Source organism: Pantherophis guttatus, chromosome 2 (assembly GCF_059756535.1).
Source record: "Pantherophis guttatus breed Tessera chromosome 2, ASM5975653v1, whole genome shotgun sequence".
Lineage (NCBI taxonomy): Eukaryota > Metazoa > Chordata > Lepidosauria > Squamata > Colubridae > Pantherophis > Pantherophis guttatus.
In genome coordinates, this window is record NC_142064.1 from 147,028,498 (window position 1) to 147,049,087 (window position 20,590).

The 20,590-nt window shown below is 42.2% G+C and overlaps 1 protein-coding gene across 1 annotated transcript in view; it reads left to right on the forward strand.

The window, feature by feature from the left end:
• Window positions 1-20,590, forward strand: part of ERBB3 (erb-b2 receptor tyrosine kinase 3) — a 107,741-nt gene that overhangs the window by 75,541 nt on the left and 11,610 nt on the right. The window contains exons 9-22 of the mRNA XM_034412602.3: window positions 352-472; window positions 1,324-1,397; window positions 2,283-2,373; window positions 2,870-3,069; window positions 4,968-5,100; window positions 5,204-5,294; window positions 6,565-6,719; window positions 8,365-8,418; window positions 11,624-11,765; window positions 13,298-13,417; window positions 15,154-15,252; window positions 15,847-16,032; window positions 17,065-17,220; window positions 17,849-17,924. Coding sequence (XP_034268493.2) covers window positions 352-472; window positions 1,324-1,397; window positions 2,283-2,373; window positions 2,870-3,069; window positions 4,968-5,100; window positions 5,204-5,294; window positions 6,565-6,719; window positions 8,365-8,418; window positions 11,624-11,765; window positions 13,298-13,417; window positions 15,154-15,252; window positions 15,847-16,032; window positions 17,065-17,220; window positions 17,849-17,924 — 1,698 coding nt within the window. The remainder of the gene's footprint in view (window positions 1-351; window positions 473-1,323; window positions 1,398-2,282; window positions 2,374-2,869; window positions 3,070-4,967; window positions 5,101-5,203; window positions 5,295-6,564; window positions 6,720-8,364; window positions 8,419-11,623; window positions 11,766-13,297; window positions 13,418-15,153; window positions 15,253-15,846; window positions 16,033-17,064; window positions 17,221-17,848; window positions 17,925-20,590) is intronic.

Sequence of the window (20,590 nt, forward strand, 5' to 3'; positions counted from 1 at the left end):
ATATCAGCTATCCCATTCAGTTACTCCAGATGCCCTTGACCGTACATGGCTTGTGCATGACAAATTAGCTGCATATTATTTTAGAAAAACTTAAGTGGATTTACTGGGAATGCAAAAACAGACACTCTGGGACTTTATACTGTACCATAGTCCTTGGAAATATGCATGCTGATGATTACAGAGGGTAAAATTGTATGACCCTAACTTGGAGCCACTCCAAAACCTGGGAGAGAACCCAATCCCCCTAAACCTCTCCTTTTCCATTAACTTCATGGGGATATATGAAGTGGAAGGCTAAATTAGAGTCATTTACCAACTGATTGTTGAGCTCATATTTTATGTTCTCTACAGCTTGTGAAGGGACTGGTATTGGAAGTAAATATCAGACAGTGGATTCCAGCAACATTCACCGATTTATAAACTGCACCAAAATCTTGGGCAATTTGGATTTTCTTATCACTGGTCTAGAAGGGTAAGTACGTGTCTCTCGGTGTTATTTCATATTATGTCCTGTCTTTCTGGCACTTAAATATGCAAAGATGGTGTCTCATTCTGAACATAGCTATAGTTGTTGAATGGGTCAGTCTGAGCTTGAGTTGTATTCTCATATCTCTGGATCCCAGCAAATTGGAATGGAAATAGATATAGCACCTTTTTTATCCTTCCTTCCTTGTCCTCCAGTTGCTACCATTTTTGTTGGAATTTGGTAATTTCCTGGTAACAAGCATGAGGCTATCCTTGAACTTACAGAATATGGAATAACAGAATTGGAAAGGACCTTGGAGGTCTTCTAGTCCAACCCCCTGCTAGCAAACCTTTTTGGCACTGAATACTGAAAAGGTCGTGCGGAAATATCGCACTCCAGAAAAGCCAAACTTCCGGGTTCTAGCGTGCATGCACGTCCGATGATCAGCTGGCCGGCGCACATGCGCAGACCAGTTTTTGGCACTGCTGCACATGCAAAGGGAACACACTCTGGAAAAACTGAACTTCTGAGTTCTGGCACACATGCACACCCGACAATCAGCTGGTCGGCATGCATATGCACGCCGGTTTTTGGCACTTCTTTATCAGTGAAATATAAATTTGGTATAAAATGGTTTGTCATCAGTGTGACTACTTGAGGGCTCCTGGATTGGAGCTGAAAGGCGAAAGGGATGCAGTATGCTCCCTCCCACATGCTGGGGTAGACCAGGTGTCTCGATAGAAAAACACATATATATATATATATATTTTCCTATAATGAAATTCTTGAAGAAAGCAGCTATCAGATTCCTTCTCAAGGTGTTCCACTGGTTCTGACTAGCTCCATTCTTTCTACAGAGACCCTTGGCATAACATAAGTGCCCTGGATCCAGAAAAACTCAATGTCTTCAGGACAGTGCGAGAGATCACTGGTGAGTTGGCGTGCAGAAATCTTTAGAGAAATGTGGAATATGCACAGTAGCATGTTGTGTATAATGCAGGTGGTAAGGACAGTGCTTTTTTATATTTTATCTGTTTTCTGGTGTCTTCTTCCTGGTGTGAAACAAGCTTGAAGAAAAGCTGGAAAGTTAGAGAAAGTTATTTGGAAAAGAGAGTTTGTAACTCTGAGGAAGATTATACTTTGGGGTTTGGAAGAAGAAAAGCCCACATTTCTTAGCTGCTGAGTTCCACATTTCTCTTGTGAGCTTTGAGCACTAGGTTGACAGAAAGATGGAATACAAATAAAGTAAAATTCAAATAAAATAAAATGAGATGTGTGTATGATGTAATAAAACAGACTCAGACCCATGCAGGTCACAATGTACCACATGAAAAGTACAGGTTGTCTATTTGAAAGGAAAACTTGCATAATAAAGACTATTTGGGGAGGTGGTGACCTATTAGTCATGCAGCCTAGTCCTTATGGGAACTTTCTGGAGAGTACCAGAAAGTCAAGCAAGGCCATTCTGGAAGTTAGAATAATAGTACAATTTACATGCGGAGGTTTGAATTTTGGAGATGGCCTAATAGTAGCTCCCAAAGTTTGATTCCTAATATTACTAAGCAACATATGCGATGTTGGTTAACCATTTCACCTTACTTTTGGGGATTTTCTGGACTAAGAAACGGGATGAAAGAAGCATTGATAGGTCTGTAAATAGCAAAGAACAATGTTGCCCCCTTGCAAAATTCTTTGAGTGAGGCAGGTCAATTGCATGGTAAAAAGTCTTTATTTGGAGGCAACTGGAGAGAGGGAATGTGCAGCAATGATGGAACAAGGTATAGGGATTCAGAAATTACCAACTTTGTTGTTGTAGGTTACTTGAACATCCAGTCATGGCCCAAGCACATGCAGAATTTCAGCATCTTCTCCAACCTGGTCACCATTGGTGGGCGCAGTCTATATAAGTAAGCACTTCCCCCCCCCCTTTGATCCACATGTTTTACCTTTGCGTTTGAACTGTAGGAAACTTTAAGGATGGCGATTCCTCCAATTTGCCTCTTCTGCTGAAGAGAAGTTCACAAGTTTGAAAAGCTCCTACAGTAAAGGCTTTGCCATAGTGGGTTCCAGTAGAGCAGGGATGGGGAACCGTGGCCCTTTTATGACTTGTGGACTTCAACTCCCAGAATTGGAGAATTCCTGAGCATGGCTGACTCAGGAATCCTGGGAGTTGAAGTCCACAAGTCATAAAAGGGCCACGGTTCCCCACCCCTGGTGTAAGGTTTGCACCTTCATGCATATGGAGACTCCTCTGTAGGTGATCCAAGGATGGATTTGAAGACATGTGTTTGGATTCTGCTCTGCCAGTTTCCCACACTCGTTTTGCCTCTGGTACTTGTGAGTTTGAATGAGTTGCTTCCATTCCTCTTCTGAGCACAGTTAACTGCTCTGTGCTTTTTCTAGCCGTGGATTTTCCTTGCTGATCATGAAGAACATGAATGTCACCTCCTTAGACTTCCGTTCCCTTCAGGAGATCAGTGCTGGCCAGGTCTACATCACTGAGAATCGACAACTTTGCTATTATCACACCATCAACTGGACACGTCTCTCTCGCCGGCGTCCAGATCTTAACATCAGGAGTAACAAATCTCCCAGGAAATGCAGTAAGTGAGGATAATAGAAAAGGGAGAGAGGCCGTGGAGGGATGCCGTCAATGAACAGAATTAAACAGCAGCAGTTGTTTCTGTAGCAGTAATACAGGATGTGGCTAATTGCTGGACTAGAAATTATTTTTCAGATGTGAGCAAACATACAGATGCGCATTACATAAAGCTACTCACTCAGCCCAACCTGCTGCCTTCCAGATACGTTGGTTTACAATTCCCAGAATTTGGGGACAGCATGAAACACATCTATCCCATAGGTCACTTTTCCTCTCCAGGACTAACCTTACAAGGACATCCTGGAGTGCTCTCCTTTTCAACTTCCTAGAAAGGGAGCACTCTCATTGGAAGGGACGTTACACTTGGATCTTGTTAAGCCCCCTTTGCTTCCAACCTGGGTTTTCCAGACGGGTGTGGCTAGAGAAGACAAGAAACAGACCAGTGGTGGGATTCACATTTTTTAACTACCGGTTCTGTGGGCATGGCTTAGTGGGCGTGGCATGGCTTGGTGGGCGTGGCAGGAGAAGGATACTGTAAAATCTCCATTCCCTCCCCACTCCAGGGGAAGGTTACTGCAAAATCCCCATTTCCTCCCGATCAGCTGGGACTCTGGAGGCAGAGAATAGATGGGGACGGGGCCAATCAGAGGTGGTATTTACCAGTTCTCCGAACTACTCAAAATTTCCACTACTGGTTCTCCAGAACTGGTCAGAACCTGCTGAAACCCATCTCTGAGCTGAATCTATCAACAGTGATGAAATAATTAGGGGTACACACATGCAAATCAGTTTCAACTACTGAGGCATTCAGGTTCTTTCAAATATACAGAGACCCAATGGATTTAAAATAGCAAAACTTTCCTGGTTACAATGTAAATTCCCTGTCTCTCTTCCTCTCCCTCCCTCCCTCCCTCTCTCTCCTCTCTCTCTCTCTCTCTCTCTCTCTCTCTCTCTCTCTCTCTCTCTCTCTCTCTCTCTCTCTCACACACACACACACACACACACACACACACACACACACACTCATCCACCCACACTTACACAGTACTTCTCAATTAGGCTGCCAGTCACTAGCTAGACTAGAGGGATGGAAGCTGCTAAGTCTGGATGTAGAAATGACTCCAGGAGTGGGCAGCTTCAGAACCCCTTTTTAATCTTGCTTTGTTAATTAGCTAGGATAGTGTTTTCCTCAGGCCCAGCTTCCTTATCTGCTTCAGGTAACATTTCTTTCTTTGTTTCCTTAATAAATTTGCTTCTTATCCACCTCCCAAATGTATCTTTTAGTCAAGATTCCTAGCTTTTTGCCCTCTCCTGCTTACTTGCCTGGTTCATCTTTAAATTATGGCAGCTTCATGCTTATGTGCCAGCCTAACCTCATAAGGGAAAATGATTTGATGAGACCCACTCAAGACAACATACATTTTCCACACTTGCATTGTGCTTCTGCTCCTCAGTGTCCTTATAAAATGAATGATGTGAATCTGCTTTCGACGTGCAATTGTTTGCTGGTGGTGAGACCAGTCACGGGTCTTTCATACACATCATTCCCATCCAATTGCAGTGAACAAAACTGCAACCCCATAATATCCATACTCTAAAAATGCTCATTCTCTTTTGCCCTCAGCTGTCTTGGCCAGTGCAACTCATAGATCTTCCACTGACATCCCGCTACGATGGCCAATGAGAGAATGCTGGTTGCTTGCAGTAATAGTGGTGTTGTCCAGGGACAGCAAATGCTATTTATCAAATAGAGCCATCAGTGTTTTCAAAGAGTTTTTATTAAAACATATAATCTTAAAATGATTAGATTTGATCTGGTTTTCCTCAGACAGTTCAAAATGAACCAAAGGGGCCTTGACAGGTGGCTCCCATTTGTGATCCATTCTCTCTTCCTATCAGCTCAAGAGGGGAAGGTCTGTGACCCTCTTTGCTCCATTGATGGCTGTTGGGGGCCTGGCCCAGACCAGTGTGTCTCTTGCCGAAACTACAGCCGTGAAGGGGTCTGCACTGTCTCCTGCAACTTCTATGAGGGGTAAGAATAACAGCCAAGGGCGCTTGCTTGCTTCCTTCCTCCCTGGCTTCCATCTCAGACCCGTGTTTCTAACACGTCCTTTTTTTCCCTTGGCTACATGAAGGGAGAGTCGAGAATTTGCTCAAGGGGACGTTTGCTTGCCGTGCCATCCACAATGCCAGAAGATCGAGGGAGGCCTCACCTGTAATGGACAGGTATGATAGAACACAATTTTTTAAGGAAGCAGTGGGGTGGGAGGTGGGGGGAGGGATTAATTTTAAATTACTTCTTCATTTAACCGCACTGCATTTTCAGAGGTAAGAGGCAGTTTAAAACATCTAAAATAATTTCCAGGAAATGTCCTGGGGCAAAGCAGCTGCTCCTATTTCCTATCCTATAACTGCTTTTTCATAAACAAATGTAGCCTTTCCTGAAGGCTAGACAGGAAGAGCTGAGAGGTTCCTCTCTTGGGAGGTAGCTTTTGGAGGCAGTAAAGACCCTGTTCTTTGTAGGTGACAACATGGTGAAGATGGGAAGACTGATAACCTTATCTTCTGAACTGTCTCTCTCTCTCTCTCTATATATATATATATATATTCCAGTTTAATATCTATCTATCTATCATGTTTCCCAGAAAATAAGACCTTGTCTTATATTTTTTTTGAACCCTGAAATAAGGGTTTGGCCTTATTTTCAGGGACCTCTTTTGGAGCGCTTGGCGCAAGACGGGGCTCCTCTTGCCGTCTTACCTGATTTCCAGCTCTGTCTCCCTAACTCTAACCAGAGGAAATGGCGGGGACTGGCTGCGCATGCGGTTTAATATTTTCGGGGAGGGCTTATTTTGGGGGGGGGCTTATTTTAGCACCTGCGCTCAAAAGGGCCTGGTGGCTCAGCAGACTAAAAGCATTGTGATTAACACCAGCTGTCTGCAATTACTGTAAGTTCGAATCTCACCAGCTCAAGGTTGACTCAGCCTTCCATCCTTTCTAAGGTAGGTAAAATGAGGACCCAGTTTGTGGGGGCCATAAGCTGACTTTGTATAAATATACAAAAGTATGAAGGCTATTGCTTAATGCATTGTAAGCCGCCCTGAGTCTCCGGAGAAGGGCGGCATATAAATCAATTTTTTTTTTTAAAAAAAAAAGCCCAATTGGGCTTATTATCCGGGGCGGTCTTATTTTCAGGGAAACGGTATCTATCTATCTATCTATCTATCTATCTATCTATCTATCTATCTATCTATCTACCTACCTACCTACCTACCTACCTACCTACATACATACATACATACATACTTACCGACCTACCTACCTACCTACCTACGTATCCATCCTTCAAATAAAACTGTCATTCAGTAGAAATTTAATTGATAACCTTAACTTCAGAATTATCTCTATACTGGGTATTGCCTACCTGCTCTGACTTAAGGCTGTACGTTCATCGTCCCCTTCCCGTATACAAATGGTGTCCTGTTTTCCTCTTCAGGGTGCTGATGAGTGTGTGACCTGTGCAAACTATAAAGATGGGCCCCACTGTGTTGAAAGCTGCCCATCAGGAGTCCTTGGGGTGAAGGGACTAATCTTCAAGTACCCTGATGCCAACAAGGAGTGCTGGCTGTGCCATGAGAATTGCACCGAGGGGTAAGGGCTAAAAACAGCATCCCGATTGTTGCCATCATGTTTTCTCAAGCAATATCCCTCATTGAATTTAGTCTCTCCTGCTGGTTGGGAAATTCTGGGAGTTGAAGTCCATACAACTTCAAGTTGCCAAGGTTGAGAGACACTGTATTATATCACACTTCTGTTGGTAATATTGGTTACTACAGCCTTTTATTGATTTTAATTGCTGGTACTGTAAAGTCCTCGCACCCCCCCCTCCCCCAAAAGAGGTGTACAAGTGTTGTCTGGGCAAGATATCACATTTGTAAAAAAAATACAGGAGAAGCTACAGACATATCTATCAAAGTGCCTGGAAAAAACCAACTTTTTCAAGTGTCTTACAGGAAGAGGGCACATTCCGAGATGCTAAGTTTTCTGCTTCCCAGCTCTGAGCCCAAGGCTTAGTGATTTCAATTCAAAGTGTGAAATTAAGATCCTTTAAGTAGCACTAAGAACATGATTTCAGATAGTTACTTGGCTAAGATTCTTGCTGACACTGTTATGACTGCAGCCATAACAGTGTTGTATTGTTCAAATGTCAGGAATACAGCCAGGTGAGGAAGGCAATGGAAAACTGCATTGGAGTTAATATAGGCAGTACAGTTTCTTCCTGGAGAAGCTGCAGGTGTATTTGTGGGGTAAAGGGACCACAGTCCTTATAATGAAAATAAGGCTGTCCAAATCATTTCACAAAGAACAAAACAAACAATCATAGCCTTGCAGGCTTGCGAAGAAGGGGAAAAATATTTGATTGATAAAAGGATATAAGGATGCAAGAGTTTGAATTCTTCAGACTTTTTCATTGGGCAAAGTGATTCTGAAAGCAAGAAATGGGGGAAAGTCCAAAAATTATACCTGATGCTTACCCATATTTGCGGGCACGTGAGCCGTTGCCCTAGGTCAGCTCCAGCGCGTATGCGTGCACTGGCCAGCTGCTTTTTTCCTGGCTCCGCCCACACCACCCCTCCCCTCTCAGGAGTCTCCACATGGCCCATTTTGGATGCCAGGTAAGTACAGGGCTTGCACGGAGGCTCTGGGAGGGCGAAAAATGGGCCTCCCGGAAGTCCAGAAATGAGCCATTTTCGGCCTGCGGGGGGCCAGGGGAGGCCATTTTTGCCCTTCTGAGACTCCAGGAAAGTCTCCGGAGCCTGGGGAGGGCAAAAAAACAGGACTACCAGGGCTATCAGAAGTTTGGAAATGGGCAGTTTCCGGCCTCCGGAGGGCCTCTGGGGAAGGCCGTTTTCACCCTCCCCAGGCTCTAAGAAAGCCTCTGGAGCCTGGAGAGGGCAAAAAACAGGCCTACCAGAAGTCCAGAAATGGCACCCGAGGAAAAAAAGGTTCGCCATCATTGATCTATAGAGTCCCCTGAGGGCAAAATTAATAGCCTCCTGATGTTGGAAATCTACAGGAGAGTCATATTGGTAATATTCTGTGTTTGTCAAAAAAGGAGAGCATTCCCTTGACCTACCTAGTTCTTCTGTAAGAAACATATTGACTGGGTTCTTATCTCATCATTCACTGTGGTTAGTTTTCGGTTTGGGATGTTGTCTGAATGCAGGAAGTTGAATTATTTGAGTGAATCTGGGTTCAGGTAAGCAAGCTAACCCTGTGCTTCCATTTCTTGTAGGTGTTTTGGTCCAGAGATTGGAAATTGCTTCATTGTGGAACTGCCTGGCCCCAGGTACTTGTCAGAAGCTATTGGGGAGTCTGGGGGAAAAGGGGAGAGGATATAAAAAGAGAAAAGAGTCTTTGTGATTCTTCCTGTGCTCCCAGATTACTACTAATATTTGAAAGAAATTTTACCCTTACAAAGCATGGCTGGGAGAATCTAGAGCCACCTAGATGTTACATCACTATATCCTTGTACCCAGAAAGTCCTAAATTCATGGGTGGGATTCTACCGGTTTGGACTGGTTCGGGCAAACCGGTAGCTCTGACGATCAGCTGGGAGCGAACCGGTTCACCCCGACGATCAGATGGGCCCACCCACCCACCCATGCTATTTTCCTACCTTTATCTTCTCAGCTGATTCATGCGGCAGAGCAGATTGCTGCATCTCAGCTGTGTTTCTCCTCCGAAGAAACGCAGAAGTGAACATTTCTTCAAACTGTGCATGTGCGTGAAGCACGCGCGTGCAAGATGCACCATCACCAAACCGGTTGTTAAACCGGGAGGATCCCACCACTGCTAAGTTCCATCTCTAGCATCTCCAATCTTGCCATTTGATGATGATTTGAGTCACTTTTCTAAGTATAAATCACACCTCGACTATAGACAAACACTCTACTTTTCTCTCTGTCTTCCTTGAAGACAGTAGTGGCTGTCCTTTAAAATGATTGTAAGGCTGATAGAGGTAATAAATTGGACCCAGATTTATTCATATTAGATCCATAGGATTGAAATTATCATAATCTAGGTAAAGCCACTGAGTTCACTCAGTTTATAAGGAACACTGGAAATAGATAATTTATTTTGTACTGTGATTATTACTTTGCTCCTCCATGGCACATCTTTTTCCGACAGCTAGAAAGTAACTTTGGCAGTTCCTGGTTGTGGTATATAATACTTTATATTCTGCCCCAAAGCATACTGTATGAACAACTGGTTGAAGATAACAGATTACAATCATTTTGTAAGAGTTAAGCCCTCCTTCCGTTAAAACCTGGTTAAAAATAAATGCTTTTGCTTCCTTATTTTGACAATTTTTTTTTTTAGCCAAAGGGCTCCTCTTTCAAGTTCCTTTTCCAAATTAAACTGTAATTGTGGCATGGATTCTCTCCAAGATTAACCCCTTTCCAAGACAGTGGGGCTTGAAGGAGCACTTTGGCACACCTGTAAAGGAGGCTTCCATGGGCCAAGACAAGAAAACTGGCCAGGATCACAGCCTCTTCTCTCTATTGGCTTCCCCCTTCCCAATGTTGTTGTTTTTATTGTCTTTCCATCTAAGGCAGGCACTCCTGTTTTAAAAAAAAATAGTTTCACCACCTGAGTTCTCAGCTCCCTCATACAGAAAGAATCTCAAAATTTCAAATAGGTGGTAGGAGGGGAGGATTAAGAAGAAATTCATATATTGATTTGAGTATCACACGTCCACCCTAGTGCAAAATTTCTACCTCTCCCAGCATTGGCTTAAAAGGGTCCTTCTTAAGAGCCACCATGGCGCAGTGGTTAGAGTGCAGTACTGCAGGCTACGTCTGCTGCCTGCTGGCTGCCTGCAATTTAGCAGTTCAAATCTCACCAGGATCAAGGTTGACTCAGCCTCCCATCCTTCCGAGGTGGGTAAAATGAGGACCCAAATTGTTGAGGGCAATAGGCTGACTAAACCATTTTGAGAGGGCTGTAAAGTGGTTATATAAGTCTAAGTGCTATTGCTATTGCTGTTCTTCTCATCCCATTCCCACTTTCTTCTGCTCTATTTTCAACCTTCTTTTTCCCACCAGTGCCCGTAGTATGCCTGGAGTCCTTCATGAATGGCATGGGCCAGCTACTGCAGGTTCTGGCCTGTTGCCGGAGGGCGAAGAGCATTCCATTTTGATCTCCTTCCCACGCACCTGTTTTCTCCCGTAAGAAGGGAAAGGAAGTTCCCACCTTTTTTTGTGGAAGCTCATTTCCCTTCCCTTTTTTTCTCGTGCTCTTGAAACAGAGCCAAGAATGCAGGGGAGAAAGTCATTAGAGCAATTGTGAAGAGGATTGCTGGAATTAGGGCTTCATGTTGGCTTGGAGCCCAGTTAGGTAGCAGTACTGTGGCTGGTCTTGAAAAGCTAAGTAAGGGCAAACGGGGTTAATGCTTCAATGGAGGAACACCAGGAAATTAGGCTAGCCTGGGAAGTCAGAAAAGCCTTCCAGAAAAAGGGAATCCCATTGTTTATTTTTAAATTTATATGCCACCCATCTCATCATCAAGCAAATATTTATGTGCTTATACCCATAAACTCACTCTAAGAGTTCAGTTTCATTCAAAAGAGCTCTTGTTGTACTTGCTTGGAAAGAAACTTCCAAGTTACTTCTAGAAACTTCTAGAATTGGGCTGACTTGGCAAAACACAAAACAAGTAGCCAACACTCTCCCCAAGCCCCCTTATTATGGGCGAGATGCAGTTTCTTGATGGAAGAGATTATAAAACAATTTGGCTCAAAGCTTTGAGGAGCAACAGATAGTAAAAGGGGTGCCAGAGATGGAGGCAGTTAGGAGGAATTGCTCGCAAACTTTTGCTATTCAGGTTGCCTTCTACCCTCAAATTTGGGACCATCCTTGCTGTTCCATCTCTGTCTCTCAAAGGACTCTAGAACTATGGCAAACACTTTGATGCTGGGCAGCACTGGTGCCAGTCACCTTTCTTGATTGTCCATCTGCCAAATGCATCACTCCTTGGCTGAAGTATTTCCAGCGTCAGGCATTGATATACTGAAAATGATTTATGAGCAACCTTCTCAAAGAACAATAAACATGATCAGTGGGGGATTTCTTTATATGAGCATTCTATTTTAGAACATTCATCATGTTCCACTTTCATTTTCTGTGGTAATTCTTAAAAAAGATCTGAGAGGCTGAGTTTTTTTTCCTTAATCTGATACAGATTAAGCCCATTTGCTTATATTTGCCCATTTGCCATTTATTCTGCCTCTATCCCTCCCTCAAGAAGCATCTTACATGTCTGCCATCCCACTACTGAAGCTGAACTTGTACGGCCTTCTCATTTCACCTGTTTCAGCTTGAGGGCCAGAAACTTGTTTCCAGATAAAGGCTAGGATGTTCAAGATGTTGCTGAAATCTTTCTCTCTCTCCCTCCCCTCTCGCCCCACCCCTTTCTTCCTTACTGTTTTTTTTCCCATGCCTGTGTGGAATTGTGATGCATGCACGGTCCTAACATACAGTGCTTCTCTTAGGAAAGCTCCAACAATGATTGCTGTGATGGTTGTGGGTTGCCTCTTCGTCTCCTGTTCAATTGTTTTGCTCACCTTCTTGTACTGTCGTGGCAAGAAGATTCGGAAGAAGAGAGCCATGCGCAGATACTTAGAGAGAGGAGAGGTAAGATGATACATCTGGGATATGTTTGTGGATCACCAGTAACCAGTCAGATTTGGCCATATGGTAGAAAGGGGGCAGGGGTGAAATCTACTTACTTTCCTTACCGGTTCGGAAGCGCACGCGCCGTGCATGCGCAGAAGGTAAAAAACACATTACTTCCTGGTTAAAACCAGGAAGTAATGACACCTAGGCGGGTGGGCGGAGCTTTGCTCCACCATCGCTCCCGGATTGCCGAACCACTGGCCAAGATTGCTACCGGATCGGGCAATCTGGTCTGATCTGGGAGCATTTCACCCCTGGAAGGGGGAAATTTTATTTATTATTCAAGACCCGATCCTGATCTCTTTATGTTGGGGGGCGGGGGGCAGTCTATTAAAGCTGCCCTTTTGCCTGGGAGTAAATCCAAATTAAACCCAACCAGGTTGCTTTCAAAGTATAGAACTGAACTTGGCCTGAAGTACAGCCAACTACCTTGAAATGGAAAATATCACACTAGAGAAAAATGAAGGAATATTCCCTTTAGGGCTGCCCTAACGTGCACTGATAATTGGAAAATATATATTTTAAAGGGTGGACTTCAGTTGCCCAGTTGGGCCTGCCATTTGACACTGTTAATACCTCCCTTCTCCCCACCTTACGGACACCCCTGGGCCCATCAGTAGCTTTGCTTGATGGAGGTAGTGGCGATGGGAGATATTGTGCCTGTGTTTGAGGATTATGAGAAATGTCTGTTCCTAAAAGAAATATCGGTACTAAAAATGCCACTGAAAAATGCTGGCATGATGGGGAAGAATTTCAGTTATTTGGTATCATCTTGGTTTCTAGAAGCTGTGCTAGAGATAATAGCAGACGAATCCATAAAATGGATGCCGTAACAAAACAAACCATTTGTGAGATGCCTGTTGCTATCCTAGTGCTGTGATTTTTGTAGATTGAAGTGAAGCTTATTTTAAAAATCTTGAAAGTTTTGGTATATTTGAGAATTATGATGCTACTAACACAGGAATAAGCAGCACTGTGCCCATAGGCACAAATGTGCCTAAGGTTCCTTGCTCTCCTGATTTTAAATATTTGTTTTAACAAAAATAAATGATTAGAAAAGTGGTTGATTGCAAAGCGAAAAATTGGCTCTTTACATCAGGGGTCTTCAACCTTGGCAACTTTAAGACTTGTGGACTTCAACTCCCAGAATTCTTCAGCCAGCTGACTGAGGAATTCTGGGAGTTGAAATCCACAAGTCTTAAAGTTGCCAAGGTTGAAGACCCCTATTCTACATCATATTTATAACTCGGTGTCATATTTTTACCCAGCAAAGCTTTTGAAAACCTACAAAAATCCCATTCGGATGACAACAGGCAACTTGAGAAGGCTAGTTTTTTCTTGTCACAAATGGCTGTTTTGTTATTGCATCCATTTTATAATTAGGCAGGTTTCTTGTGCTCTTAGCCCCAAAAGTTGCCCACCCCTGCCTTTTCCAAGAAGAATACCGAGAAAACAAGGAGTCCCTGACCTGTTTTTGTTTTCCCTATAAGAGTTTGGAACCTCTGGATCCCAGTGAGAAAGCCAACAAGGTCCTGGCTCGAATCTTCAAGGAGACAGAATTAAAGAAACTGAAAGTTCTAGGATCAGGCGTGTTTGGAACGGTGCACAGAGTAAGTTGGAAACCTGGAAGGAAGAGCTTCTGTTTCTGTGGAGTTAAAAATGCTCCATGCTGCTTCAAACTGCAGTGTAGCAAGGGGCAGAAAATATTGTGAAGAATAATTTGCAGCTAGACAATTATATCTAATACAACTGGGGAAGTTGGAGAATGAGATAAGTAAACCTGTTGAATGGGGTAAGACTGCACTGGATGGTTTTTGTTTCTTTATAGCCCTGCTGATTCTCTACAGCAGTGTTTCTCAACCTTGGCCTCAACCTCAACCTTAGGACATGTGGACTTCAGCTCCCAGAATTCCCCAGCCAGCCATGCATTTGAAGTTGAAGACCACACATTTTAAGGTTCCCAAGGTTGAGAAACACTGCTCTACAGCATTTTACTCATATCTGGCCTCCTCCAGGTATGGTGGAACTACAATTTCCAGAAGCTGACTAGGCATTCTGGAAATTGTTACTTACCAACACATCTAAATGTTAAGCGCTCTTGAAAAATGAACCAGTTCCTTTCAGAGGAAGGGCTAGATCTTCCATTCTAAACTAGTTGCTTCTCTTCCTAATATTTTTCAAAGAAGAAGTCAGAAGTGATACCTCTTGCCTTGTTTATTGTCACTTTTCATTCAGCAGCTGGCTCTAGAAAGCTGTGAAAACAAGGTGGCCCCTGGAATGTCCTCTACTCTATGGTGAGGGAAAGAGGCTAGTGTACCAACAATCATAGAGCTGCAAGGGGCCATTTAGGCCACCAAGACTAACCCCTGCTCTATGCAGCATCCAAAACAGATGGCTGGCTATATTCCATTTGAACACCCCCAGTGAATTAGAAGCTACCACATCCTGCATAATTGGTTCTACTGTCAAACTGCTCTTATTATAGTGACTTTTATCTAATATTTATATAACTAAATTCTGTGTCCTGAACCCTGGAATTAGAGTATAGATAGAATACTTCTAGGTATTTGAAGGGGGAAATGATTAAGGGGGCAATGCTGTCATAGTTCTCCTCAACCATTTTTTTTAAGGCTAAGCATACCAAACAACTTCAGTATCTCTTCATAGGACTTCTCCCCTGATCATCTCCACTGCTCCTCTATGAATCTCTTCAAATTTCTCTGCCAACTTCTTCAAGTGCAGTGCCCAGTTCTAAATCTGTATTTGAGTTGTGGTCGGATCAAAGCAGAATAAAAAAGGAATGATTGGTTTCCATGATTTGGTTGAAATGTTTTTGTCGCTGCAGCCTAAAACTGCAGTTGCTTTGCTTAGCAGCTAAATCTCACCACTGTCTTACATTCAGTTTATGATCAGCTACAGTTCACGAGTACTTTATCAAGTCAAGCATCCTTCATTTTCTACATTTGCTTTCTGTTTCCTAAGTAACATTGCATTTGTCTCTCTTAAACAGAGAAGTGACTCAGCTCAATATGCTGTGGGGTATTATATAAAGAGCACCCCTGACTTTCCGCTTTGGCTAAAATGGAGTGATTAAAAATTCTGATGATGGGCAAATCGGAGCTATCGCTGCTCCTTGGTTAAAAGTTTAGACTAATGGAATCCTCTGTTTCTTGTTTTGTCTGAAAAGAGAAGCAGATAGGAAAAATTTCACCTGGAGTTTGCTGAATGACAGACTGGATAAGATAGATAAGATAGATAAGAACTTAGTGATTCCTCAACATTTATTGTTTTATGCATGGTTCCTCATTTTAAACAATTACTCATCCCCAGTTTTTCTTCTTTCTAGGGGGTCTGGATTCCAGAAGGAGACTCTATTAAGATCCCTGTAAGCATCAAAGTTATCCAGGATCCAAGTGGTCGACAGTCCTTCCATGCTGTAACTGATGTAAGTGCCACATAGATCACAGGCAGAGAAGGCGCGATTGGCCTCCACAAATTCCTTCTCGTGCACAGGCAGGCAGACAAGAAATTAATAAGATCATTATCTGCTGATAAATTTCTGGGTAAAGTGCAGTAAATGTCAAAAGGCATCGGATTTCCTGTTTTTCAACCTGCAAGGAAATCATCTGGATATGAATTGCTTGCTTTTGACTGAATATTTATTCAACCTTGCTGGTCACTTTTAATTGTGATGGAATTGCTAATACTGATATGGTGAACTTCATCCCTGAGCAACTGTTTTTTTTTTAATTGGTACACCTCAGTATTTCTGTAAGACTGAAGACTTTGCATCTGTAATTACTGATTATGGCCCTCATAATCATTCTCTTTGTAGTCCTAATCAGAAACATTTTAACATGGAAAAGGGAGAGGAGTGTCAAACATAAATTGTTATTTATCCCACCTTTTAAATATATATTTCAAGGTGTGTGAACTTATCTAATGTTTCCGCCTCTTATTTTCTCTACAACCACCCAATTCAATGTCAGCTGCGAGCAAAGCTTTACCCTGATGCTACCTTTATTTTTCTTTTGTGCAGCACATGCTAGCTATCGGTAGCCTGGATCATGCATATATTGTCCGTCTCTTGGGCATCTGCATTGGCTCTCAGCTGCAACTTGTCACCCAGCTTCTACCATTGGGCTCCTTGCTGGAGTACGTTCGCAAAAACAGGGATGCCATTGGCCCTCAGCTGATGCTCAACTGGTGTGTCCAGATTGCCAAGGTAGGTTTTGTACAAGAACAGCTGGAATCCTTTTCTGGGTCAGTTAGGATCTCCCATTGTTTGAGGGAAAGAATGCCTTCTATTCTACTTCCGGCATATCCTAATTCAGGAATTGAGGAATCTTCTCTAGTATAATATGAGATATACACCAGGGCCACCTGCAGGATAGATGAACTGCAAAACTTTAAGGACACAGGATATTTTGTAGAAGCACAATTACATTTTCACTGTCATAAGTGGAGTTGGAGAAACATCCTTGAAATACATTTTTATATTCCATTTAATTTACCTCACAATTATGCATGTGTAAAAGGGTGTTGTTCTTGGTTGCTCTTTTGACTCATTCAGGGCAGCCACATGCCTAAACAGATCTAATCTAACATGAACTAAGTGTACATCCTAAAACTTATTTTTTTAAAATGATGTAATATATTTTTATAAGTTCCACAAATGTTCAACCGCCTTCAATTTTTGCTCTTCCCCAACACATTCTTGGATGGCCTCACAGATGAGAGTTCTAATAGATCCCAGGATCTGCAGTCTTTTCAAAACTCACAGTCAATTGAAGAGATAGAGCATGAAATGAAATACTTGGTTTATATTAGGATGAGCTGAGCTAACATGTAAGGACAGGGTTAGCATAGAATATTATGAATCAGATGCTCCAACCATAATGAGTCCAACTGTCTTGAGCTTTGGAATACAGTCATTCATAAGAAGACTGATTTTATCATGCATGGTGGACTTGTGAAAAAGCAAAAAAACAACAAAATCCAGATAGAAATCATAGGTGATACAAAGAATTCTAAAGTTTAATAAACAGCTGAAACCAGAACTGTTCTAACTTGGGATTTATAGATAACCAATTAGAAAAGACTAACGGAAGTTTGGTTTTGTATATGGTAACTGCTTCAAGACTTCTATATGCATGAAGATGGGAAAGTAATGAAATACCTATAATACAGGAATGGGATGTAAAGATGATGGAATTCATGGAAATGGCAAAATTGATATCTCCTTCTTAATATTCAGGGTATGTACTATTTGGAAGAACATCGCATGGTACATCGCAACCTGGCTGCCCGTAACGTTTTGGTTAAATCCCCTAGTCAAGTACAAGTGGCAGATTTTGGCATTGCTGATTTGCTCTACCCAGATGATAAGAAATACTTCTACAATGAAATTAAGGTTAGTACCTCTTTCAAGGAAAGAGAAAGGAAGGAAGGAAGGGAGGGAAGAAGGAAGGAAGGGAGAGAAAGGGAGAGAAAGATAGATAGATAGATAGATAGATAGATAGATAGATAGATAGGTACAGTAGATGAATGGATGGATTTGTATGTATGTGAGAGCACTTCTACATGAGTGTTTTGTACCAATTTAAATACAGCTGTAGATATTCCTGAGTTCACAATCAGACATTGGGGAGAAAAGTTCATTATTTGTACCTCTGCACTTGGTCATTGAAACTGGAGCAAAGCTATCTTTATATTCCAAGTGGCGATTTTTGTTGCTCCACAAGCAGTCAGATGGGTCAGGACACCAATTGAATGGTGCTCTTCTCACACTCTTGGTTGGCTGGAAGACTCATGATTGAATACATGACATGTCAAGGTTTTATTACCAAGGAGTTTTGAACTACAATTCAACAAAAATATATCCTTTAAGATTTAAAGTACCACTTTATTTCAAAACTTCCAAGGGAAAGGGAATCGCATTGCTCAATCCACGAAGAAACTTCTACCAGTGTTTCCATGTATGTGTATCTACAGGTAGATCAAATTTGTTCTTAGAATGTTCCTTTCTTTATGTTTTTCAGACACCAATAAAGTGGATGGCTTTGGAGAGTATACACTTTGGAAAATATACACACCAAAGTGATGTGTGGAGTTATGGTATGTGTCTGATTGTTCCATCTATTAAGAATTTGACTGCAGCTACTCAATCTTGGTTACTGTTGTAAATTTCCAGAAATCAAGACATTTTTAGGGATCCTTGGTGCTCTGATGATGTTACCTAGTTTGGTAATGAAACATCTGCAAGAAAACAGTCAAGATCAGAAGGCACCAAGGACCCCTCATTTCATTCCTGAGCTACAGATATTTTACTCTTATTGGTACTTTTGTTTTACTTGATCTTGCTTAGTTATAGCTTGGTTTACTTTCTTGAACTTCATATTCATCTCTAATGACAAAACAAGCATTTCAAGACAGAGAGACAAATTCGGGCTTTGAAATATTACATTTAAAGATTGAATTTAAAGATTTCAGTTGAAGATCTTTTCAAACTGAATCTTAAAATAAATGTGTTGAACTAAATTGAAGTGAATGCTATCGAATTGACTAGTTTAATCAAATTAGCTCAATCTGACGATTTTATTTACTTATTTTTATTTATTTAATTATAAAATTTATTTGCCGCCCATCTCATATCCAATGACTGGGCAGTTTACAACATCAAAACATTAGAAGACCTTACAGATAGTCCTCAACTTACAACAGTTCGTTTAGTGACCATTCGAAGATACAATGGCACTGAAAAAAGTGACTTATGACCATTTTTCACACTTACAACTGTTGCAGCATCCCTGTGGTCATCTGATAAAAATTCAGATGCTTGGCAACTGACTCAAATTTATGACGGTTGCCATGTCCCGGGGTGATGTGACCACCTTTTGCGACCTTCTGACAAGCAAAGTGAATGGGGAAACCAGATTCACTTAACAATCATGTTACTAACTTAACAACTGCAGTGATTCACTTAACAACAGTGGCAAGACAGGTTGTAAAATAGGGCAAAATTCATTTAACAAATGTTTCGTTTAGCAACAGAAGTTTTGGGCTCAATTATGGTCGTAAGTCAAGAACTACCTATACAATCGTCAATTACAAAAATGACACAGCAGATAAAATCATTAACACAAGATGGAAAAGAGAGAGCCGGACTAGACATGGGGAAGTAGGAGGGAGATTAAGTTTTCATTAGTCAACCTCCTCCTGTACGAAGCTCCCCAATTGGGTCCTGAAGCCGTCTGGCAGAGTCAGATTTTAAGGCTTTTACGAAAAGTCAGAAGGTTGGGAGTCAATTTATTTATTTTATTTATTTATTGGTTCGATTTATATGCCGCCCTTCTCCAGAGACTCAGGGCGGCTTACAATGTGTTAAGCAAAAGCAATACTTTTGTATATACCTGCTTAGTAGGGCTTTCGGCCCACCCTAAGTGGTGTTCTTTTTTATACAAAGTCAGCTTATTGCCCCCACAATCCGGGTCCTCATTTTACCTACCTCGAAAGGATGGAAGGCTGAGTCAACCTTGAGCCTGGTGAGATTTGAACTTGCAGTAATTGCAGGTAGCTGGTGCTATTTAATAGCACTTTAGTCTGCTGAGCCACCAAGGCTCTTTCTTGGTTTCACCTCAGGAGATGGAATGTTCCAGAGAGCAGGAGCCATGGCAGAGAAAGCTCTTCTCTTGGATCCTGCTAGCCAAAATTCTTTGGCTGACAGGATCTGCAGTGTGCCCCCTCTGCCAGCAAGGGTGGGGCAGGCTAGTCTCATCGGGGTGAGACAAGTAGCCTGGATCCTATGCCATGCAGGGCTTTATAGGTGATGAGCGACACCTTGAATTGCACCCGGAAGCAAACAGGCAAACCCGTGCAGCTCGCGAAATAACACGGACCATTCTAGAGGCCCTAAGCACTGCCCATGCCACCACCGCAGTCTGTGCCAGCTATAGCTTCCGAACGCTCTTCAGATTTCATGGTTTGAACTGACTCATGTTGTTGAATTATTTAAATCAGATCAAGGGTGATTCCCAACAGCCATAGTAGACCTGCCTTCATTATGCTTTAAGATACTTTGAGATCTTTGGTGAAATGATCCTCCAGTAAGAACTCAGAGATACTCTAAATATTTTTATCAGTAATCATCAGCTTAAGAACTGTGAAGTGCTTGTCCTCCTCCTGCATGGGGAAAAGGGATCTGTAGTCTATAATTTTCCTCCTTCCAGGTCAAAACATGCAGTAAATGAGAAGAAAGCAGGAACAATCTGCCCACACTCTTGGCAACTGTTTTAGTCCCCCTGACAACATCCCTCTTGCTTTTTAGGAATCTTTGTGCTAAGTTATTAAGTACTGCTGCTTGCCGAATAGTGGTTCCCCACTCACGGCAATACAGGTAGTCCTCGACTTACGACCACAGTTGAGCCCAACATTTCTATTGCTAAAATTTGTTAAGTGACTTTTGCCCCGTTTTGCAACCTTTCTTGCCACAGTTGCTAAGTGAATCATTGCAGTTGTTTAAGTTAGTAACACGGTTGTTAAGGGAATCTGACTTTGCTTGTCAGAAGGTCGCAAAAGGGAAGATCACATGACCCCGGGACACTGCAACTGTCATAAATATCAGTCAGATGCCAAGCATCTGAGTTTGGATCACATGGCCATGGGGATGCTACAATGGTTGTAAGCGTGAAAAACAGTCATAAGTCACTTTTTTCAGTGCCGTTGTAACTTTGAATGATCACTAAATGAACTATTGTAAGTCAAGGACTACCTGTAATCAGCTC